The sequence below is a fragment of the Callospermophilus lateralis genome, chromosome 8 (genome assembly GCF_048772815.1).
Source record: "Callospermophilus lateralis isolate mCalLat2 chromosome 8, mCalLat2.hap1, whole genome shotgun sequence".
NCBI classification, from domain to species: domain Eukaryota; kingdom Metazoa; phylum Chordata; class Mammalia; order Rodentia; family Sciuridae; genus Callospermophilus; species Callospermophilus lateralis.
Genome location: NC_135312.1, coordinates 6,679,076 through 6,703,761, shown reverse-complemented (window position 1 = coordinate 6,703,761; position 24,686 = coordinate 6,679,076). Strand labels below are relative to the sequence as shown.

The 24,686-nt window shown below is 43.2% G+C and overlaps 1 protein-coding gene across 1 annotated transcript in view; it reads left to right on the top strand.

The window, feature by feature from the left end:
• The window catches only part of Clnk (cytokine dependent hematopoietic cell linker), a 60,547-nt gene that overhangs the window by 31,168 nt on the left and 4,693 nt on the right, over positions 1-24,686 (top strand). Inside the window, exons 7-13 of the mRNA XM_077110201.1 lie at positions 2,945-2,972; positions 6,611-6,629; positions 8,647-8,728; positions 10,968-11,008; positions 17,155-17,288; positions 20,595-20,672; positions 24,232-24,387. Coding sequence (XP_076966316.1) covers positions 2,945-2,972; positions 6,611-6,629; positions 8,647-8,728; positions 10,968-11,008; positions 17,155-17,288; positions 20,595-20,672; positions 24,232-24,387 — 538 coding nt within the window. The remainder of the gene's footprint in view (positions 1-2,944; positions 2,973-6,610; positions 6,630-8,646; positions 8,729-10,967; positions 11,009-17,154; positions 17,289-20,594; positions 20,673-24,231; positions 24,388-24,686) is intronic.

The following is a 24,686-nucleotide window of genomic DNA, read 5'->3' as shown; positions in this document are numbered from 1 at the left end:
GTGGTGACCCAGGTCACATGTAAACAACCCAGTGAGGTTGGGAAAATGCACCCCTCCCCTTCCCAGCAGCTGCTCTGTCAGGCACTGGGGATGTGTCGCCCCCCCCCAGGCAGGGACTGTGATGTGCAGCTGGCCCTCAGCGGCATGGATTGTGGACAGCCTGGCTGTGGCAGCTGAAGCCCATGATTGCCACGCTGTCCTGAATGGCGGCTGTGGTTCCAGCTATTGTCTTTCAGCCCCTGTTTGTCCCTACCAGCTCTGCCATTCTCTTTTTTAAAGCTAAGTCTTGGCTTCACAAAACAATTGCTGAATGGAAGCACTTCAGTTCACAGAAATGTCATTTAGATCATTCATTGGCAACTAACCTGAGGTCTTTGAAGTTTGGAGAACACGGGTGGGATGTCCTCAACCATTTCTGCACCACAATTATTATTGTTACAATATCTACCTATTTAATATTTCTTTCCCTAGTTCATTTTTTCTTCACTTAAGTAAATTTAATTCAAACAGAGACTTTTGACCATACATAATTGCAGCCCAGCCTGGGGAAATTTCTATTACAAGAAATGAGACGCAAATGTTAGATTGGTGCTTAGGAAATCTTACCACTGGGTAAGATTCCAGTGGAAGTCCTCTCCTGGAAGGAGAAGTCCTTCTGAAAGGGAATTTCAGAATTCCCTGAAGTACTCTGAAAGGGAATTAAAAAGGGAGGGACTTCACAACTATGGATCCACCGTAATTTTAACACCATGGCCATGCACCGCATAAACTCATCTGGAGTGATAATGAAAGCAACCAACAACATTTCCTGTATCTACCGGCCCAACAGGAGTCTTTTGTCTGTATCAGCCCGGCTGTTCCATGACTAGCTGGATTTGTCCATTTCGTAGATGGGAAAACTAAGTTTCAGAGAGGGAACTGAACTTATCAGGGGTGACAGAACCCATAGATGACAAAGAAAGGATTCAAATCCAATTGATTTTAAACTAAAAGATGTTCAAGAAGGTCCACAATTGTAGTAAATGATAACATCCTTAAATTTATACTAAGCACACATCATGCAAAGGAAATAATGTGAAAACTCTTTTTCCAAGTAGTTAATGGCCGTGTGTCCTTGGCCATCTCCATGGACAAACCAAGGAGGTCAAAGAGGCTCCCTCTGACTCCACGTGGGCCTGGGAAGGATCAAATGTGCAGAGGCCAGAGAGCCTCACCCTGCTATTCAAAGAAGAGGCTTCTTAGAGTCCCCACATTGTCTTAAAATTCAGCTTATTAAAATGACACATTCTAAAACCTACGTTTCCTGAAGCCTCAAGTTTCAATCTGTAAGATTCATTGCTCTATTTATAAATTGAGTTATTTTATGAGAAGAGAAACACAGTCACTCTGCTTGTTCTACAAATGTGAAATAACTCAAGCAAGATAGTTTAAGGCATCTTGGATAGTAAGTACTTACAAACTCAGTTAAATCTACTTAAATATTTGCAATGTCTTTATAAATTGCGCGTACCTGATTTTTAAGTATTTATATTACTGACAAGGTAGTTTTAAATTCTAGCAACCAAACTTTAACAATTTTTGTAACTCACATAAAGTAAATGTAGAGAGATAAATACAGAAAAAATCAATTTCTCATGCACAGTTTAAATGCTTTACAAATGGAGTTGAGTCAAAAGCTTTTCAAATGGAGTCAAAATGTGTCTTGACTATTGTAACTTAAAATTGAAAGTCCAAAATCAATTACACATGTTTAAATTGAAGCCACATAGTCAGTCCATCAACACCCCTACTATGCCAGAGTCTCTTAAACATTAAGAATACTGAGATTAGTCTCAATTTAACTGCAAAATAATTAATAGTACAGGTGTTTGTTCTACTTGGTTGCTTCTGACTATATCTTTTATTTCTTACCTCCTAACTAAAAGGCAAGGGAGGTGCAGAGGTGCTATCTGTCTCCAATGGGCTGAGATGATCATTAAAAGCTGTGGAACACAAGGACAGTTGCCCTAGCTTGGAAATTCGAGACCAGAAAGTATCTGAGATCCATGTGCTCTGGGGCCATTTTGTCCAAGACAGAGAGACCTGGAAAGCTTTGGATCCACAGCGCCTATGAGGTTGGCGCGGCAGTCTTTAACTCCCAGCATCCTTCAGTTCCTGGCCTTTCACTGATGGACATGGTAGCTGGGACGGGCACCCGCAGCCCACATCCTTAGTTCCCATGGGGAGTTTGGCCACATTCTAACACCTTGCCCACTGAATGCCCCATTTTTCTTATTATCTCTAGAAGTTCTCACAATAACCCTCCAAGATGAGGACACTTGTTGACATTTTGCACACGAGAAAATGAGGTTTGGAGAAGTTGACTTTCCAATATAATGAACATCTGGGAGATGATGCTGAGACTCGGCCAGTGTCCACAGAGAAGAACTCTTCATTGGATTCTTTCCCTTTTCCTCTCAGTCTCATGATTCTTTTCTTGTCTCAGGCTCCCTTTCATTGTCAGTAATCTTTCTTTTACACACACCTTCCTGGGCTGCCACTCTACCTGACAGCTTCATATTTAAACCCTTTTACATTTTCTCAGAGGAGAAAAAAACTGAGAGCTTTAAAAATCTACCTAACAATAGGTCTGACTGTGCTAATGAAATCTGACATGGGAATCAAATGTCAGGAGAAATGACAACGTTATTTAAATTCTCCTAAAATGAGAAGCAAGTATATTTGTGTCCTTGCAGTCACCACCTTTTATATTGGCTTCTTTTTATTCCTCAGAAAATTATGAGAAAAAAATAACCTGCTTTAGATTTATAGAAGAGTGATAAATATCACACTGGACTACAGGCCGTTAATTTGTCAATGACAGAGTTTTATAAGGGCTCAGGATGACTCTATCTTGGCCATTATGAATTGTTTTTTATTAACACCATTTTTCTTTTTCATACAGACAGATAAGCTTAAAGGACTTAACTGGGGTAAGTAGCAATTTTGTCCTGGGAAACAAAAAGGGAATTTGTGTGCATGAGGTGTCTACAATGAGCAAGATCTCTCTGGGTACCTTATCATACTTTGTTCTTGTGGTAGCCACACTCAGAATGAATGATCCACCCCCACCCCCAGCTCCGCTTTAAAGATGAGAAACCTAAGTTAAACAGGTTATGATCCAGAGGGTAGACGCAGACCCTCCTCTACCCTATGGTCATTCAGTGTTGACGGATGCAGTGGGAACATGCCCCCTTCCCACAGGGAAAACACAAAACCTCCCTCCTGGCTTCCAACCTCCACTGCACAGAAATGAGGTGTTGGCAGCTGTAGGCTCTATGCTGCTTGATCGTCACAGGGAAAACAGGACTGCAGAGTGGAAGACAGATGAGATTCAGAGCCTCACCAATCTAGGTGTGAACCCTGCTCTGCTCCCTACTAGGGTTTGGCAAGTGCCCCACACACCAGGAAGAGAGGGACACATTTCTGTGCAAAGTTGTGATAAAGTCAAAGTAAATACACAAACGGCCAAGGGGCCAGTAGAGGCTCAACAAGTAGCAAGGACATGAGGCAGGATGGCACAGTCACAGAGCCCTCCAAGGCTTCACGTCCTTAAGTTCCCAAAGAGGAAGTTCCTTAAGAAGGTGATGGGCCCTGTGACTAATGAAAAACTTCCATCCACCGGCAGGAATGGCCTCGCCTCGCTCACACTGACTCCTAAGGGGCTGAGTTCTTGTCTGGTATTTGCCCTACACCTCCGCTAGACCATAGAGGTCCGCTAGATTCCTTCTTTTCTTTGCATTTGTTGCTTTTTTGAGAATGCAAACATCAGTAGTCACACGTCTAGTTTGTCACTCGAGCAAGACATTTAGTACCTTTAGTCCCTGAAATCTACAAAGGAACCATGTCAAGAAGGGTCACCTGTATCAGTGCTGGATGAGATGAGTGCAGTACCATGCAGGACTTCTCCATGCTCTGCTCTTCTGTGAGTCACGGGAGTTCCTGAGCACCCTGAGAAGGAGCTGCAGGTCACAGTGCTCTTGCTAGGGGACCCTGCACATCTAAGGTACCTGAACCCAGAACTCTGTCTCTAGATGGGGTTTCTTTGCCTCAAGTAGAGGCTGGCTGCCACTCGAGATGACTTCAAAGTCTATAACGCAAAGATCAGTCTGACAGGACATGTGCCCCCCTCCAGTCACCAGCGAGCAAGAAGGAAATGGGGAGGCAGCAGGAAGTGTGCAGAGCTGTTGGTTCTCCTTGCCTCTTTGGCTGGCTTCTGTTGGAAGACGGTGTCCTCTGAAGAACAGGATCTAATAGAAATACTCATTCTTGCATAAGTTTTGCCAACCTGCTTCTGCATTGTTTGTCTAGGCTGAGATTCAAGGTCATTTCTCCATTGCCAAAGCCCATCCAGGAGGCAAATGCCACGTGTGTGTGCACATGGAGTGATTGCTTAATTGTGTCTTGCAAAGTAAAATATATTTCAGCAGAAATGATGTGCTGACTCAGATGCACACGGCCCCTCTGTAGTTTTCAAAGTGAATAGACTCATGGTCTCACCTCATCCCTACAAAGCCCTGAAAGAAAACATGAAGACAGAGGGGTGACAAACTGCCAGTGTCCACAGATGGCAGAAGACAGGCCAGTCCCTGAAATCGTCAAGCCCAGGTCTGCTCCCCAGCGCCCTGACTCTCTGCCTTAAAAATTAGAGGGATAGCCTGAGCTAAAGTGAAAAGAAAAGAAAGGAAGGAAGGAAGGAAGGGAGGGAGGGAGGGAGGGAGGGAAAGGAGAGGAGGGAGCAAGAGGGAAGGAGGATGGACAGCAGGAGGTGACATTTCTCTCTCACTTGAATATGTTGATTTTCTAACAACAAAAAAGTTAAAGTAGAAAAACAAGAGATACTGCACTTTTCTAACTAACTGTGTTGATTTGAAATTCAGAGCCCTCAAGCAAAAAGTTAGCTGGGTCTCAATGAGATAAAACAACTGCTCCCCCAGAGGAGCTCCTCCTTGGCTCTTACCTTCTGCCTCCCTCTCCTTTGACAGCGGAGAGCTCCTGCCTCTGAGAGAGCACTGAGAGCTGCCAGGTTCAAAGTCCTGGGGAGGCCTCACCGGGAGCCTTCTAAACCACTGGTTAGAATGCACTCCTGGCCCTTTGTACTTGGCCATGGATTTGCTTTGATTTGCTCTCCTAATGAACAGTTTGTCCTCCTTCCAGAACCCTAGGGGTACCATGGTCTTTAAAACAAAAGTTCTGTTTGCTGGCTTCAGACAAGACATGGGATGCCCCTGTGAGGAAACTGTTGCTGCAGGTTTCTTATCTATCTGTGGAGCAAATGTGAGTTGGCAGAGCGGGGCTCTGGCCAGCTGAGCTGCAGGATGGCTGTGGGAACACAGGCAGATGGCATCACCTCTTTGGATCTCGCTGTAAGCCAAGGACATTTTACATTTTTTCTACTTCAAGGACATGAAATTATTCCTTTAATAATTTGATGCTGAGTTATATACCTTCCTCATTCCACCAAAAATGTGTGCACATATTTATAGAGAAAAACCACTTTTATTTCAAAAGGTTCACAAACCTCCTTAGAGCACCAATGGGCTTCTCAACCCATAGGTTAAACAAGTTCCTATGAAACTGACACCCGAGGTCGTCTCCAGGTGACTCAATTCATGAACCAAACTTCCCATAATTATTCGTGGTCAAACATGCCCTTCAGCAAATATCACACAGATTCTACTGTAAAGATTCTTGCTTCTTCAAGAGCTCACTGTGGCGAAGGATACCAGTCCAATAAATGTGGACATTTTCATAACAAAGGACAGTCAGAAACTCTGCCACTTTTAAGGAAAGAAAGAGAAAGGAAATGTTTGGGAAGATAAATGGCTGTGTTTAAAAAGAATAATGCAACTATCTTCTGCTCATTTTTAAAAAAACATTTCAGAACAGAAGTATACAGAAAAGATTACTCAAAGCCTCATCACTGAAACACAATCTCTATTGGTATTTTATATCTCTTCGAACTGTTTTTTGCCTACACACACACGTACATTGAAGACATACTAGCATGTAAATGCATGAGGGGCCTAGCTTTTATCCTGAACTCCAGTGCTCCACCGAGGCGTGCTCCCAGTGCCTGCCCAGTCCAGCCTACATCCCTACTTCAAATGCCTTCATCAGAGTTCAATAAGCAAGGAACACACCAATATTAACCATTTTTATTTACCTGAACGGGTGATGCTGCCCAGTTGTATGACACTGTGAGTCATGAGGCTGAACACCTTGTACCTGAGCTTGGTCCAGAATTCAGGTTGTTTCTTGGAAATAGTCTCATTGAGGCCATTGTTGCAATAGGAATAAAGCATTTCTAAGACCCTTGAAATTAAATTAGTTTTTGTTCAGTTAAATTACTTTCCAATTGTTTTTTATTCAGTCTTTTGGAGAACTATGGATTTTTTAAAACTCTATACTAACAAATTTTTTTCAAAATTCTACTATTTTTTAAAAAAACTATGCTAACAAAATTCTTCCTGAAATTCTACTATAACCAAACATTTTAAAAGCACATATAGTATTATATTAAATTCTGTAACACAAAAAGTCACTTAATTTTTTTTTTTTTTTAATACAGGCTCTTGAAGCAGAAGAAGGTAAATTCTTTACCTTAACTTTCTTTCCATACTGCCATTAGGATGTGCTGTTTCTAGATCTCTAGTCATAATTTACAAGCATTATAACTGAAGCCCAGGATGTAAGGATATGTGCATATGGTGAGGGGATCAGAGGGGTCTAGGACCTCACGGTCCACTCAGCGTCCTCTGGTCTAAGCAAGGAAATTTATATCTGGGTTAAATCAGAGGTCTTTTTTCAGCCCAGGTATTACCAAAAGGAGTCACACTGTCACCCCTGCCACTGGGCAAAGAGACCTTGGTGTCCGTGCCACATCACACCACATACACACACACACACACACACACACACACACACACACACACTAGAGTTTCCAATGACATCTCAGTAATAATAATCAGAAATTATTTGCATGAAATTATGGTCATTTGAGTTAGCTTCTAACAGTCCTTGATCACTTTCAACACTTTCAGAGAAGCATGCAATCTGACACTCACTAAGTGGCACGATATGGAGCAAGCAGTGCCTGATGTCCACCTTTGTTTGAAATGCCATCCATTTTGATTGATAAAATATGTTCAGAGGCAAAATATGTTCTGGCCCAAAGAGGGAACCAGAAGCAAGTGCCCATCCTCTGGGGGTCTCAAGTCTGCTCTTCTGTATGTATGGAGGAAGTTAAACCCAAAGAGGGGCTACCTGATTTTGTGACATCCCACAGATCCCCAATGGAGCAATGGGGATTTCATGGACAATTTCAAATGATTTTAAAACTTAATGGAAACGTGTTCTTCCCCACAGTAAATTTCAACATGCAAACTCAGGTGTCGTTGCACAGGCTCCAGTGGTCATCAGCACAAAACGTGACATGGTTCAGCTCAAGAGGGCCAGAAGCTCTGGGTGGCTGTTGATGGCACAGAATGAATTTCTGGGATGTGTTATTAATGGACCAGTCAGTAGCTCCAATCACATTTCAAGTAATCACAGTCGTTCAATCAAAGACTTTTAGTTTGTGACCAACCTTGGACACAGAACAGAGTAACATTCTAAAACAGTGCCATCAGTGTCTGCGTGCTTCCCTGGCTTCATTTCCTACAGTCACAACTGGGACAGGGTTCACAGAATTCCATATTCAGGAGTAGTCTGTGCTCCTGGTAATTCTGGATGGCTAGTTAACTCCATCCATGATAAAAAGGAAATCATTAGCAGCAACACCAATGGCATATGTAATTACTAACTAACTCCAATGAGTATGTTTGTAGAGCTTTTCAAAAGTTGATGATCAAGGAGAAAATAATGAGAAAATAGAGCCCTGGTGGTGACCACCTGGGAACTGCCAGTCGACACCAAAGTCCTGGAAGCTCCCCTCCCTTTTGCAGGAGAATACAGGTGTCTTGTGCTGGCACTGGGCTGCCTCTCCCCTGGATTATCCAGAGCAGTCCTCTGGTTTAACTTTCTTCTCACTAAGAGCTCAGCTCAGAGCTCATCGCTCAGAAGATCTGCTTGGGCCCCATAATCACTCTGGATCCAAAGTAGAGCTTTACTTACTTCCTGTCACTCACACTGTGTGAAATCGAGCATTGAGGCATTGCATGCCTAGTTCCTGTCTCCTTTCCTTGGAATGTAATAACCACTTCTCCCTTCTCACTGTGACCCCAGATTCTGGAAGAAGACCCATCTTATAGAAGCTGTTCAGTAAATATTTGCAGAGTGATGTGAATGAATGAGAATCAAGTTAGAAGTCTTCTAAACTAACTGGTGTAACATAATCCCTGAAATATCTCCCAAGGCAGTACTCTGTGTTTCTAGGAAGTTTGGTAATATGTGTTCCCAATTGTAAATGCTCAATGTAAATTTTATAGTCTCAGAGAAAAGATACCCCCAGGATCTGGGAGGGTTGTAGAGTTTCCAATGACATCTAATCCCAGTAATAATAATCAGAAATTATTTGCATGAAATTATGGACATTCAAGTTGGCTTCTAACAGTCCTTGATCACTTTCAACATGCAAGCTGACCAAATTATGTCACACCTTTACAGTTGCCCATGACAAGATGAGGCCAGCATCATCCCAGCCATCGAAAAGCCGAAACACGCGGAAGATTCCTCTTGCCCTGACCAGGTGAGGAGTCACAAAGTCCCCCTCAGGTTGCAGCTTGGGAGTAGCAAGGTGCTCTCTTGGACAATGACTACCAAGGCTGCTTGGCTTTCGATTTTGACGGCAGGGTTGAGGCATGAGGGGAACCTGTGAACTCCAACTATCATTGAATCTAATGATGTTGTTCTTTCTCTAATTTATGACTGACCCATGTGTTAGTGAAGAGCAGGGGAAAAAATTGAATACTAACTAGATCAGATTACCTGGAATGGATGCTAATCACTCTTGGAGGAAACGTTGTTCATTTCTAGTTATTCTCAGTTGGCGTTCACATCGGAGCTAATAATAGTCTCTTGGGAACAGAACTTCATAGTGTTAAAAATGCATTTCCAATTAGACGATCGCCTGATCAGGTTATTGTGATAGCTGTCAATTCCACTGAAGAGCTGAAGACACACAGCCTCTGGCGAATGACTCATTACAAGTCACCTTAACTTAATAGTGGCTTGTTCAAAAACCAAGACCTCCACAAAGTCGCTGCTGCGAGCCCACTTCCCCATCCCACCCTGGCCAGGGACCGACCTCGGTTCCCGCCACTCCCTGCACATGCTGCTCACAGCTCCGGGATGCCTGCACATAGTTCGCAAGCATCACAGCTGATTCTGTTGGAACTCTTCATTTCTACTCCCAGTCCCAACCAACAATGTCTTCCTGCAGACTTTCTCGCCTCAGTCCTGGTGAACTTTCTTCCCATTGTCTCTCTTCCCATCCAATCCATCCTAACTCCCAAAATCCTACTCCACCATATGTCTTGAGTCTCCCTATGTCTCCCCTTCCTCCCCAGCTCTCGAAGGCAAACCAGGGCCATCAGCTCCCCTCTGTATTGTTGTGATAGGCTTCTGATGGCTCCGAGAGTCCCCAGGCCCTCTTCCAGGGCAATGCTGTCTGTTAGTGACTTTTCACTGCTCAGGGGCGTGTGCTGGGCACACCTTCTCCACAGTGTGCACCAGGTGTGCTCTGATCACGATGCAGGAGGCAAGCTCCTCCAGGGCAGAGAGCATGTCCATTCATGTTATTGTCACCAAAGACATCACACATCTAGAAAGTGCTCAACGTGTGTTTGTTAAATGAAAGAATCGTGACTTTTATTTTAGTTTTTATGTTATTTTGGGATTTTTTTCTTCTGTCCTTATAAAGTCTGTACTTAAGACCTAGAATATCCTCAGAGAATATTCCTCCTCTTTCAATAATTCCTAAAAATTCTGGAAAATTAGAACAATCTGGCTGCTTGTTATTTCCCCAGACATTTAACGGAAGTGTCCACTGGCTCCCAATAGAGGGACCCTGGTTTCGACAGTGGAGAGCCTGGATGGCAGAAGTCTGACCCTTGGTACAGCACACTGTGGTGGCCGAAGGGTCTGCTGGCATTTTCTTGTACAAAGCAAGCTGGGAGGCCCCGAGGGCTTCCCTGGGGGTAACAAAACCCAGATCCATACCCAGGTGATTTCAGTCAGTGCCAGGAAAGGGTCAAGTTCCAGATAATTAACCCAGAGGCTCTTTCAGTCAATAGCACACTCCTTGGAACAGAGCGTATACCATGAAATCAGATTTAACTGTCTTAGCACCTGGAGCTCCTGTCTATAGATGCTGACCACAATACAAAATGAACCAGAAAATTCGAGCAAGGTGCTAAGGGAAGCCGCTAACTGCTGCCTTAGAGCCTCTGTCTTGTGTTTAGAAATGCATATTGCTATTGTGATGGTCTCACAGCCTTCTAATCCCTTTTTCTTTATGGGACTCCTGATAATAGTCAATATCATTTTCTCACCCAGCTCACATTTCAAGATGGAATGAGACCTCTGTACTCCTCTTCCCAGCTAGAGCTGACTCTCAGTGGGTGAGCAGTTTCTATAGAATAGGAGCCCAACCAGCCGAGTATTAATTTCTATGACTAAGTACAAGGCAAGTCAAACTCACGACTTTAAAAAGTAAAAAAAAAAAAAAAAATCTGATGTGTGCTCACTGCAGTGACCTGGGAAGAACTTCTGCGGATCAGTGTTTACATTTCATATCTAATATTTGCTGGCCTTGGATGAGGAGGGGAAGAGCCAGCCTCTGGTTGCCATAGAAAACCAACAATTCTTCTAGCCTATTCAGTAAAATATGAAGTGCTTCAATGCAGTTTCAGCCATTACCATTGACCTTGCCCCTGGATGGAGTGTGAATACCACAGGAAAGTCTAACATGCTATCATTTTCTCCAGCTCTTCATTTGTGCGAAGCCATGACAATCTGCAAGACAGAGGTAAGCGCACTTTAAGATTGTGAAATAAGCAGGTAAGGTATCATACTATGATATTCCTGCACATGAATTAACTTTTGTGAACCTCACAGTCACTGAACTCACGTGCACAGATGTGATCAGCTCCTTTTCAGTGACTGATAATATTTCATTGGGTGAATACAACTATTTAAATTCATAATTAAGTATAATCACTGAAGTCGTTTCCAGTGTTTTCCTTTTATGAACATTATGTTATGAACATTATTGTAAATGTCTTCATTGATGAATCATTTCTTTTTTTTTAAAGAGAAGTTGCTGGACCTTCAAACATGTGTCTCTTTAATTTCCTCAAATGTATTGTCCATGGCAGATGGATCAAAGCAACAGTCCCCCATCCTCTCCAACAGCTGATTTTGATGAATAATTTTCCCAGTTCTTTGGGTGTGATAGTCATTTACCTAAAAGCAACCTAGAAAATGGGAAAAAAAATGCAACTGACCCTCCTACAGATCGGTTGTATAGAGAAAACTCACAAGGGCCTGTGCACAAGTTCAGAACAGCACGCAGACACAGCAGCCGTGACAGTTGGAGGTGGGCTTTGACATTATGAGTATCCTTTTTCCCAAACTAGAACTTCCATGTGCCTCTGCCTTTCTTTCTTCACTTCCAACAACAGCGTTACGCTGCAGGAAGCTCACCCCAAGGGTACAGTAGAGAGCTGAGGGGCACTGCTGACCAGTTCTGCCTCTCTCCCTACAGTGGGCCACCTTTGAGCAAGTTCACCCTCCCCATCCATAAAGTTCAAGCAATTCGTATCCCTGTGGATGTGATGTACACACACACACACACACACACACACAGCTCTCTGCTTGAGACAGCAGGCCGCGGATGTGTTCTAGATCCTGCCTGCTTTTCTGCATTCCCTTCTTTCTCTCTACCACTGACCTCAATAGACTTCCTGCTTCCTCTCTGGTCTCCTCCTTTCACTTCTGCTCTCCGCCATCTGGGCTTCCGTTTTTCCAATCTAAGATCAAGATGAACTCATTTCCCCTACTCTACAGAAAGCTGTGATTAACACAATGGAGTCGTCCCTGGGAATCCCAGGGATTGACTGTCAGGAACAGTATAAGATGAATAGATTGGCACATCTCGGGGGAAAGTCCAGGGACTGAGCCGGCCCAGGAAGGGCATCCCTAATGGGGGTTGCAGTGATATGAAGCAGAACCACGATTTAGAGAGGAATCCAAGGTCTTAGCTTGAAAAACCATGCCAGGTTTGGTGACACACGCCGATAATCCCAACAACTTGGGATGCTGAGGCAGGAGGATTGCAATTTCAAAGCCAGCCTCAGCAACTTAGCTGTCTCAAAAGAAAATACAGAAAGGGCTGAGGATGTGTCTCAGTGATACAGCACCCCTGAGTTCAACCCCAGCACCAAAATAATAAATAAATCAATCAATTAATTAATTAAATCATGCATAATACAACGTAAGAACCAATACAAGAATGAAAAGGTAGTGTTAGAGAGGGGACTGGCCTTCTCCAGCTGTGGGTAGATCATTGGACTGGGATCTTGTAGAAAGTTCTCAACTCATCTCAGAGGAAGCAAGGTTCTTTAAAGAAGTCTGGACTGAGCAGGGGAAATGCTTTAGCCTCCACTGTTTCCTCTTTCAGTCAACAGACCTGGATTCATATCCAATGTTGGGGTAGGTCCTAGGGAGGCAGAACAGAGGCCCTCCCGCTGACCTGTGCTGAAGTGCATGTGAAACTCCTCCACCAACTCGCTGTGTGTTCATTCTGCTGAGGAAAATCCCCACCTGGGTCACTGGTCCTTGGCAAGGTTGGATGTGCAGAAAACACTCCCCACCCCACCTAGCAGAGCCTCTCGAGCACACGGCTTCAGCTTACACATCTCAAGGGTAGACATTCACAGACACCAGTGAAATCTACATCTCTGTGGACGTGAGGTTGTTGTCCTTGTCTTACACCCGGGACAAGAATTTTGGGAAAGTTTAGTTCAGTCACTGGTAAACGTGCTTGTTCTCATCAATGAGTTCAAGCCAAACTTCATAGAGAGTGATCCACCCACCATCCAACAGGGTGCAGAATAAAAAAACAAAAACAAAACAAAAAAAACCATGATCTGACATGTTGGATGAGGGTCTAGGAATGCCTGTGTATACCCCCAAATAGTATCAGTATTATTCTCTGAAGATGGAATTGTGGAAGATTTGTTTTCCCTTTTGTTTATCACTTTGTGGGGAGGGGAAGAGATTTGGGAATAGGAAAGATAGTGGAATGGAACAGACATTATTACTGTATGTATATATGTGACTGCATGACCAATATGATTCTGCAGCATGTACACTCAGAAAAATGAGAAATTATATTCCATCTATGTATGTTATATCAAAGTGCATAAATGCATTCTACTGTCATGTGTAACTAATTAAAACAAATTAAAAATTTTTAAAAATATATAGGTTATTTTTATATAAAATCAATTTAAAGTGCAACATTAAATTAAAAATTCTTCTAGTAAATAGCAGTGAAGTACTTGATTAAAATGATTTATAAGTTTTGACAGACTAAGTGGCATAAGAATTTTAAAATAAGCCAAGCACAGTGGCGCATGCCTGTAATCCCAGTGGTTTAGATGGATCTGAGGCTGAGGCATGAGGATCATAGGTTCAAAGCCAACCCCAGCAATTTAGCAAAACCCTAAGCAACTCAGCAAGACCCTGTCTCTAAATAAAATATAAAACAAGGCTGAGGATGTAGCTCAGTAGTTAAACGCCCCTGGGTTCCATCTCCAGTAGAAAGAAAAGAAAGAGGGAGGGAGGGAGGGAAGAAAGGAATGAAAGAAAAGAAACAAAAAAAAGAAAGGAAAGAATGCATTAGTGATTACTGATATCAGTATGATTTTGCAATAGGCTACCCTGCCTTGCCTGTTACTGACCACCTGGCGAAGTCATTCTTGCATTTACATTGTGTCAATCTCTTCATTACTGTGACCCTCCTTTTCTAAGAAGAGTCCTATGTCATAGGGTTGTAAAATGCAAATGCAGTGTTCCCTGTATGTGAGAAGAATCTTCCAAAGCTTAACTGCTTCCCTGATTTTATAACAAAATTGACTCCTTATTTGTAGCTGAATACATGCTCAGAATTTCATTCATTCAACAAAGACTCAAGCAGAGTTTCTGGAGAAAATTCTGCAGCAAACTTGTTTTGTTGAACTCATTCTCTGAACAGACTACAAGTGCATAACTGTTTCCAAACACTCTTTGTTAAGCAAGACTCTTTAAATGTTCAAGCAAGGCTTGCAGGGTTGAAAAATAATAAATCAGTTGCCACAAAATCATGAAAAATTCAAAATTACTGAACACTGTTATGAATAAAAAAACTATGTGGCAGGAAATGCTGTTAATGACTGTTTTACTTTCGAGAATGTTCTTACTGCTTCAACCCATGCTGCAAAAGCAGTTATGGTCATTTAAATAGCAGTCTCTGCATACTGCTGCACTACAATCTAAAATAAAGTTTTGGAGCTGATCTACTCTATGCCAGCATAGCTATTAGCATTCTCTTGGTCGGGATTTGCCTGGTGTCTAGTTCTCCATGATTTTACTTAGGATTTCTCTGTTTCATTACACTCCATGTGCAGTTAGCACATCATGGAATTTTTAAACCAACTTGCATCTGATTTTTAAAGACTAAGCTTGCATCTCTGCTATTTATTTTGATTGTGAATATTCCGGATCTATTTTATAGCATTTTGTGCCTATTTAGCCTACTTTTTATTGACTTTTTAGTTTGTTGTTTTTTTCCGGTGATATATTGGACCCATCTCTTCTTTATACTTCCCCTTTTCTTTCTCTTTTTTGAAAGTTGTATATTCCAAATTATTCTTCCATTGGTTACCTTTAACATTTTAAGTTAAAGTATGTTTGAATTTTTAAAAATTGAAGCTGGTATTCTCTTCCCAAATAATACAAATAACTGAAAGCATTTAAGAATATGGATTCTGTATCATTTGAAAGCTTTATTCTTTATAAAAGCCTTACTACCTATAAAAATTTAGAAGGAGAGGGTTTCTGTAGCCATATTCCTGTTTTTAAGGTCAAAAATTGGTGGGTGAAAATAATTTACTATGAAAAATTTAATTGAATTTAATTTAGATTAGTTGTCTATTACAAATACTTTGATAATATAATTCCATATAACAAACACTCCTAGGCTCAACATTAAAAGCCACAGTCAATGGTACCACCAAGATGGAACTGTCCAGGTATCGGGAGTACTGTTTAATCTTCTTAGACATTTTGGAAGGAAAGTTGGCTTACTTGTAGCCGAATACATGCTCAGTTGGCTCAAAAAGCAGAGTTAATATAGATACATTCTAAATGTTATGGTAACTGGCATGTAAACATTTGCTCATGTTTTATTTAGTATTTCATCTAAAAAATTCACTGGGTTGAAAGTAGCCCATTCTTTCAAAGTTCTTGTTAATCTATTGACCAGGACTGTAATTTTGGTTATATTTTTAGACCGTATTAAGACTGTAATACTTGTAATTGTTCTTGCATTGATTACCTTTCTTCCATCCTATGTTATTTTGTCCAGATTTTACATACATATTTTATTCACATATTTTTAAAACTTTCAAAGTCTCGTGATTTCTGAACAGTTATTCCTCACTTAGAATTACTAGCAGTTACAAATGTCTGGTTATTCCTCCTTGTACCTCACTCCATCCTTGTGATCTCAATTCAAGGACTTTCATCTTTAATTTGTGTTTACTGGAAGGACGTACAATGGAAATATTATTTTGGTTAGAGAAAATGGCATGTCAAAACTTGGCAAGTGTGGTAGTATCTTAAAATTTAAGTTCCAGGGAATATCCTACTCTATCAATGATCTTTTTTCCATTGACTATTTTAAAATGCACTTGTCTATTGAGCGTTTGAATTAACCTTCACCTAGGAGTGATTTCACAGCATCCATATATTGGTACTTGAAGAATAATAGATCGCAGATAACAAGAAATCTTCCAATATGTGTGTTTCATTTCTGTGACTATGACAAATACCCAAGATAAAACACTTCATACATGGAAAATGTTTGTTTTGACTTATGGTTTCAGAGATCTCAGTCCACAGTCACTTGGCCCCAACACTTTGGGCCTGTGGTCAGGCAGAATGTCATGAGGAGTGTGTGTGGTAGAGCAGGCTTCTCAGCTCACAATGGTCAGGGAGCTGAGAGAGAGGAAGGATCTGGGTCCCAACATTTCCTACAAGGCACTTCCAATGACCCAACTTCCTCCAATTAGGCTGCAGCTCCCCAAGTTTCAACTACCTCCCAATTGCCCCATGCCCTAGGGACCAAGCCTTCAACACCCGGGCTTTGGAAGATATTTAAGACCCAAACCATAACAACATGTGATAATACTTTTAAAGTTACACTTTTGCAAGTGACACCACCAATCTCACCAGAAAAGTCTGTTGGGATGCTCTTACATCACACAGGCAGAAGCAAGCTTTCCCTGATTCCAATCTGCACTTGCAAAGTCTAAATTTATGATTAGCAACAAATGCTGCCCCTTCTTCCCATGAAGTGATAAGTTCACTTTCTTCATTTAAAAAAAAAATACTTGCCAACTACTTAAGTTGGAATAGCCAAGGTGTGCCTATCAGTCATTCGTTCGAGTTTAAAAAGTGGTGTTTCATTTTCTTGAAGTTATTATTTTAATTTTTTTAAATGGTATTTCCTGAGTTGTGAATGAGCTTGGCATGTTTTAGAAACTGAACAGAGTTCATTACGGCCAGAACAGAGCGGGCGGTGTGGAGGAGGGTGAGGATGGAGAGAGCTTTAGAACACAAGGAAGAAGTTCTGCTCTTGTTCCAGGGAGGAGGGGAATCATGGGAGGATTTTGGAACAGGAAGTGGCAAAGTCAGAATGACATTTTTAAAAGATCACTCCGGGTGCCCTGTGGAGAGAGGGGAAGAGGTGAAAGCTGAAGCAAGAGAAAGTGCGCCTCTCCTCGAGGAGAGGAGGTGGGTGCAGCCAGGACAGTGGCCACAGACAGCGGGAAGGTCCTTGCCTCGTTCAGGGGAGGCAGGCTGAGCCGGTAATGCCGTCACACTCTGTGTTGACTTCTCTCTTCCCAGATGATGAGGGCAGCATGCAGGCCTGCTGTGTCCAGAGGTGCCAGTCCCCTGCCAGCCACGGCCCTCCTGGAAACACACTGCCCCATCCAGACACAAGCTGGACAGAACCTTTTCCAGCCCCATCTGATGCAAAGGTAAGCCAGACCCTTCTTCACCTCGTCCTTCTGGGTGTAAGTTGCATCTGAAGAGAGCTTTAGCGAGCAATGGCCACAAGGGGGTCATTGTGATCAGCATTGATTTGTTTCTTTTATGGCTACATATTATTGGTTCAATAATATTTCCAAAAGTATTTTCTGTACTATTGTTTCATCAGTTTCTTCAAGCTGTGTGTTTCCAGATTCTCAACTATTTTTGTTCATTAATCCATAAGATAGAGATGATTGGACTCGTGGAGGTTGAATAATCTTGTGGGGAATTAACTAGAATTTGCGTATGGCAATTCTTTCTCGAACGAAATATTCACATATCACACACTCACTTCACTGACCAGTCCAATGAACACTTCCTGGGCACTTATGTGCCAAGCAATGTGCTGGAGGCTATGGTCCCTGTCCCAGAAGAGACCTACAGAGGGGAGAGATGGCAAAGTTCTGTCTTTCATCTCTTTACTATTCTGACTGTAAAACCAGCTCCACTCATTTGATCCACTCCATCTCAGACCACTCTACACTCAGCTGTGTGGAGGAAGAACTTGCTTTATAGCTGTGTGCCCTTCTCTCCTCACCTGTGATGTCACTCATCACAGGCTGTCCACATAGCATGGATGGATGCACTTTGTCTGGTGTGCATCCCATGCTCCTGTATCATTCACCAACTTGCCAAGGTTGGTAGGCAGAAGCAGAGCATGCGGGCACCTCTGGTCCACTCTTCATAATCCTTGCACCATCTCAAAGACCTTTGTTGTCCTTATACTTAACATTAATTCCAACCTAATTCTAAAAGTTGTCTTTTACTCTTAATGTAGACTCGGGGAAATCACTGCCCTCACATCTTCTACTGACCCTTCCCCTGATCCTGGACGCCTTTCACTCTGCCATCCCTGTAAGCATGGGATCCTGGGTTCTAACTGGATCTCACCCAAGGTCAGGCCCCTGTCAGAGCCTGGGGTTCCTTATGGGCAGAAGAGAGGCTCAGACTAGAACAGGATGTTCCCTGCTTTCAATTATTTACTGCCAACCGTGGTATTTACTTAATAATGTACTTTAAGTAGAGTGTTTTCTTTTTGAATCACTACTCTAAATAAATTTTTTTTAAAAATTGTATTCCATGCCATGGATATAGAAAGCAATCTTAAAACTAATTCTACTCCCCAGTATTTCCCCCAAAAGGATTGAAAGCAGTCATATAGATACGTGGATACTTATGTTCATAATGAAACTATTGATAATAGCCAGCAGATGTAAAGAACCTAAATGTCCATTGACAGATAAGCAAAATGTTGCGCGCGTGCGCGCACACACACACACGCAAATTATTCAGCTCCAATAAGGAATGAAGTTCTGACACATGGTACAACATGAATCACCTTTGAAAACAGTGTGTGAGTGAAATTCGACAGACACAGAAGGACAATGTGTGCTTCCTCTATATGAGGGACCTGGAGAAATCAAACTCATAGAGGCCAAAGGACTGGAGAGGTAAGGGTCATAATTGTTGTTAATGGGTGCAGTTTCACTTGCAGAGAATGAGAGAGTCTTGGAGATGCATAATGTGACAACAGTTTGGAAGTAAGTGTAGTTAATGCCTTTGAATCATCACTTAAATGGCAAATTTTTACATTATTTTATCACAAATTATTTTTAAAATCATTGCAACAGAAACAAAAGCGGGCAATGAAATCATAGCAGGATCTCGCAGCCTGCCAATGGCTATCAGCAGAAGAGTTTCTCTTGTGTTAAAGGAGAGATTAAAAATGTCGGAGATATTAAAGAAATGCACAAAAATGAAATGCTCCTCTTGAATTACTCAGAAGTCTAGAAAGAGAACTGAAGGGCAACACTGCTCCTACCCCAGGCAGAGCCACCTAATGCCAAGTGGAGAATGCCCGCACCTCGGGCCCCTCCCGACCACACCTGGAGACACACAGGCCTAGAAAATTCTACACATCCTCCAACTTGAACAAATAAATCAGCACAGACAAAAGTGCACCATGAAGGAGCCCTGCCAAGCCCCAGGCTGGCCAAGAGCACCCCAGACTTCAGACAGCTCACACTGCAGCAGGAGGTAGGGTCCCAAGCCGCCTCGTGCCGGGATCCTATCACATGGTTTTGAGAGAGAGTAGCATACTGGGTTCTCTTCTGGACTCTCCCAGCACCTACTCTCCCTGGGGCTGTGGACGAGGTGAAGTCATGTAATACAAAGGAGACCTCGAATAAGAGGTGACTGTGGGTCCCAATCTTGATGCAAGGGAACGGACAAGCTGGGTAACAGCAAGTGAGAACAGGAGGGGTTCTGGGCGCAGGTCTGAAGCTGAGTTTCTAGGAACAGCAAGCTCATCTGGCTGCCAGACTCATCCTGAGATGGTGGCAGGAAAGGAAGCGGCAGGTGGGCACTTGTGCATGCCTGCTGGTGTCCTTCAGGTGTGCTCACCGTCGATGGATTGGGTTTACTGGGAGGGCCAGACTCCAACCAAGTCACCAAAGACCCAGGGTTGTATCCTTAAGTCTTCCCAGCCACGTGGCAGGTTTTGACTTCCTGAGTCTCCACTGTCCCTCTACTGACGTCAACACTACCTGTCATGCCTGTTTCACAGGAATAGTGTGGGGATGGCCTGGGACACTAAATAAGAAGGGCCTTGTAGAGGGGTCACCCAATTTTTTGATCCTTGGCATTCTCTGTCAGAATTGCAGGTCCGTGGTATGTCTTTCCCATTGTCCTTCCTTCACCTTGTTGTGGGGGGATTTCATCATCAAAAGAATCTAAAACCACTTATCAGTGATGTAAATAAAGCAGTGTGGGATAAGGAGAAAATCTCAGCCCCACCACATGGCTGCAGGCAAGTGGCATAAGACACTCCATCCACACCCCTCTCCCGCCTTGCTGCCTTCATGATGGCCAGGAGAGCTGGGCTCCTCAAACGATATCCGTCCCCCCTCAATCAGCTTCAGCGGGGTCTCGAAGCCTGAGAGACGGAGGGTCTATTATCCACACTGAGGGCAGAGCCAGAGACTCTTTCCACTGACTCCCAAAGACAAGCATCTCTCCCTCCTCCTCCCAACCTCAGAATCCCCAGCTGAGGTTATTTTTTCTGCATCTTTTTTCTCCAAGCAGCTGTGGGCATCTCCAGGTTCAAGGACAGGATTTCATGTGCTGGATTTCTACTACATAGTCACCTGTAACTGGGCACGGGTAGAACAAAATAAAATCAGAGTGAACTCATTGGTAGGTAGCACCCCCCTTTGGTGCTCTCTAACATGTCCTTCTTGGAACCTGTCCTGTAGGAAGTCCGGCACAACGAGTGGTACGTTGGACAGTACAGTCGCCAGGCCGTAGAAGAGGCGTTAATGAAGGAGAACAAGGTAACACATTCTGCAGGGGCCATCACTGGTGACACAGTGGCCTTATGCTTTTCTGCTCTAGGTCACAGGCTGCGACAAGCAGCACAGTTCCTGCATCACCCTGCACGTCTCAGTGTTGGGAGGTTGCCATTGAAAAGGGGATTTAAAAGGGGACAGTTTCAGATCTACAACTTGGTTTTGCCACTTTCCAGCTATGTGACTTTCTCACGTTCCTAAATAGCCTTACCTGTAGATTTTTTTTATTTATTTATAAACTGAAAAATACTAAAATCAACCCCAAGGAAGTTTGGAGGTCAAATGTGGAAACACTGAAAGGTTCCTACTGGATTCCTCAAGTCCCATCTCCTTGCTCAAGTTCTGCCTAAGGCACACCGGGTCTTTATGTTTCACTTCTTCAGGAAAGGAACAGGGACCATGAATGCTGCATGTCAGCATGTGACAGGTTAGGCTGCAGTAACACACTATCCGGGGGTCTCAGTCAGTCATTTAGCATAACCAAATATCATTTCTCCTTTGCACTCCACGTTTAAGACAGGTCTGTTCAGGTAGTTCTGGCTGTTGGCGGTGACGTCTCTATGGCCTCCACCTTTCATTCTAGATCTTTGCACTTCCTCTCCGAAGTAAGGACTTCACCTCTGCTCACATATGATTGACCAAATTCACATGACCAAACCTAACCTCAAAGAGGATGGGGAAGTACAAACCTACCATGTAGCCCAAAAGAAAAGAACTAGAATATCTGCAATCAGATCAAATGACTATCATAACCACCATCACAAAGCAAATAGTTATCATGCAACTACTATGTGCAGAGAACATGCTAGGTGGCTTAAAAGTGATATAAAGTTTATCAAGACTAATTCAACATCAAAACCTATCCTGAACTAACCGGTTCAGTGGTCATTATTGAGTAAGGAAAAAAATATGAGTCAGTTAATCACTGAATAAATATGATGGGTCTCCAGTAAATTTTAATAAAACATCATTCTCAGAATTAGTAAATCAATCAGTAAGTTATATATATATATTTCTATGATAAACACAATCATGGCCCACCCCAAGATGTCCGCCTCCTAATCTCTAGAACCTGTGAATATCATTTTATATGGAAAACAGGACTTTGTGGATGAGATTAAGTTGAGGATCTTGATGTGGGGAGGTCATCCTGGGCTAACTAACTGGGCCCAGAATCATCACAAGGGTCTTTATAAGAGGGAGCAGGGTGTCGGAGTCAGAGAGGAGATCTGGTGATGGAAGTCTAGGTCACACTGATGGGGAGACGTGAGCTGGGAATTCTAGCTGCCTTTAGAAACTGAAAAGGTTGTGGAAACAGATTTTCCCTATTGTTTCAAGCCACGGAGATCCACGTTAGACTCCAGACTTCCAGAGCCATTAGAGAACATATTTGTGTTTTAACACAGGAGCCAGTAAAGTATTCTGAGCATATCAGGAATAAATGGAACTATCCCATTTCCTGGATGAGGAGACAGAGGCTAAGCCAAGGGCTGTGTCACAAAGAGGAAGAAGTGGCAGAACCTGTATTCAAGATCAGTGTCCTTTTCACTAACCCTCAGATGCCTCTGGGAGGCACTGCAGTCTTCACAGCTGGATGGGGAGCCACAGTGCCCGGGTGACGCCCACCTCAAGGACCTTCCCTTCCACTAAACAGGCTGTGCTGGCCTCTGCTGGGTAGAGGGGCAAGGACAGGGAAGGTAGACTCCAGCGTGGACTCCCTCCTTGGCTGGTCAGTGCCAAATGCACACTGGACCCTTGGAGGACCTGCACGTGGAGCCCAGGTGTGGACCATGCTAGAAAAGCAACGTGCACATCACCAGATGCCCCTCTGACAATGTTTCACTTGGACACACAGTAAACGGTCCATCCCTCCCCTTTGCGCCTGCCTCTGCTTCTTCCCAAGAAGCATGGAGGGAAGAAACAATCTGAGATGAATGACTTCATGATTTCCTTAGCATAGCTCCTTTTCTGTTTGTTTCAGTTGTGTCAAAATGTGTTTCCGATTTATGGAAGATAATTTAATTTAAGCTGCAAGATTGCCCAGATTTCTTTTGACAAATTCAATGTAGAGTTTAAGATGATAAACCCATAACTTGGCCCGGAGCCTTGGCCCCCTCTCCCTGTCTGATCTTTGGCAATGCTCTGTGCTCGAGTATTAAGGTTTCAATTATGGATGAGTGCTTTATGCAGAACAAGTTCCAGAAAAATTCCTCAATCACACTTTATGTGCTTGGAGCCTGGAGTATTTAAAGAGCAAGAATCTGGGTTAGACTTTTAGGTTTTCTATTGACTGACTGATGCTTTAGGAAGTTCACTTAAGCTCTTAGGCCTCAATACCCTTTACCTTCTAAAGTGACGTTAAAATACCTGTCCCTCAAAGTTAATGTAAAGATAAAGAAGTGTATGTGAAGGGCTGGACACCTCAAGAGCAACTCAGTAAACCTTAGGTGCCTGCCGTGTAGCATAATAGGTCTCTATAAATTTAATGCATTTGTGGCATGTAGAGCACTGTATAGTACTTTTACCATTATTATATATATTAACATCTATAACTATGAATTTCAATTATAGTTATATATAAACACTATATACAACCCAGGCCTATGAACAGATATTATATAGCTATTACAGATATCATATACAGCCTATACAGACAAAATACTACATACAACCCATACCTATAGAGATATTATATATAACCTATATGAAGACACAATACTATATATAACCCATGTCTATACATCTTATAGAGAGACCTAAAGTAATTATTGTATATAGAAACCTACATCTAAAATATTTATCTTCAGTCATTTATACCCCTCTACACAGTAATCTGTACAATCAGCTGCAGCCTTCCCACCATGTAAATGATGCAAGATAACCATCAAGGGGGCCTGGGTCCAGGAGGACGGCTCCGTTCCTCAGCCTTTCACTACCGGACCATCTTCCTGAGCTTGTCCCTGCAGTGTGCCTGATCACTGTGACCTGTGGCCGGATCTCAGCCTTTGGACCCTTGATCCTGTTCACCTTCTGGAAACCCTCTCTTACTACCATGCTTGTGGGACCCCAAAGCTCCTGGTTTTCCTTCTTCTCTGGGCAGATTTCCTTCCTTGCCTGACTTTCCCTCCGCCTCACTCCGGGTGGATCCCATCCTCTCACAGGTCTCTCCACTCATTTTGTATTCAGCTGCTCAAAACCCCCTGCTTCTATGGGGGACCCTGGTCCTCATTGCCATCTCCAAGGCCGATTACTTAGGTTAAAATCTTCCTTTCTCAGCTGATGTTGGCTTGACTCTCTCTAGAAGCCCCAAGCACCAGGCAGAACCGGAAACAGGAGGTTGGTGACAGAGGCAAGGACCACATGTCGGAGGGGCAGGAGGGCTGTCTGCTCAATAAAAACATACTTCATTAAATTCCATAAACAACTGTTTTGCCCAAAACTAAACCCATATGGGAATCTAACCCTCAGGAACATTCCTTGCTGTCATTACATGGGCAGGACACTGGTATACCTGAAAAGATGACTATTATTCCTTTTGCTTCAGGATGGTACTTTCTTGGTCCGAGACCATTCCACAAAATCCAAGGCAGAGCCCTATGTTCTGGTGGTGTTTTATGGGAACAAAGTCTACAATGTGAAAATCCGCTTCCTGGAGCAGAGTCAGCAGTTCGCACTGGGGACCGGGCTCCGAGGAAATGAGGTGCGTGCAACCGACCTGGGGCCGTTGCCCAGGCTGGCAGCAGCAAATACAGGTAGAGTCTGGAGGATGCTGCATCCCTGGTGCCCTGAATGAGCGCATGGTGAGTGAGCAGACCAGTGCACATGCCCGCCACACCCAGCCACGGCGAGAACGCCTGCTTCAAAACCAAGAGATGAGAGGCCAGTTCTCACCGTGTGGTAAGGACTGGCCAGTGGATGAAGGCCAAACACCCAACAGTGCAGGGACACACGAGTCTCACCACAAATGTTAGTTACTATATTTTCATTATTTTTAATGAG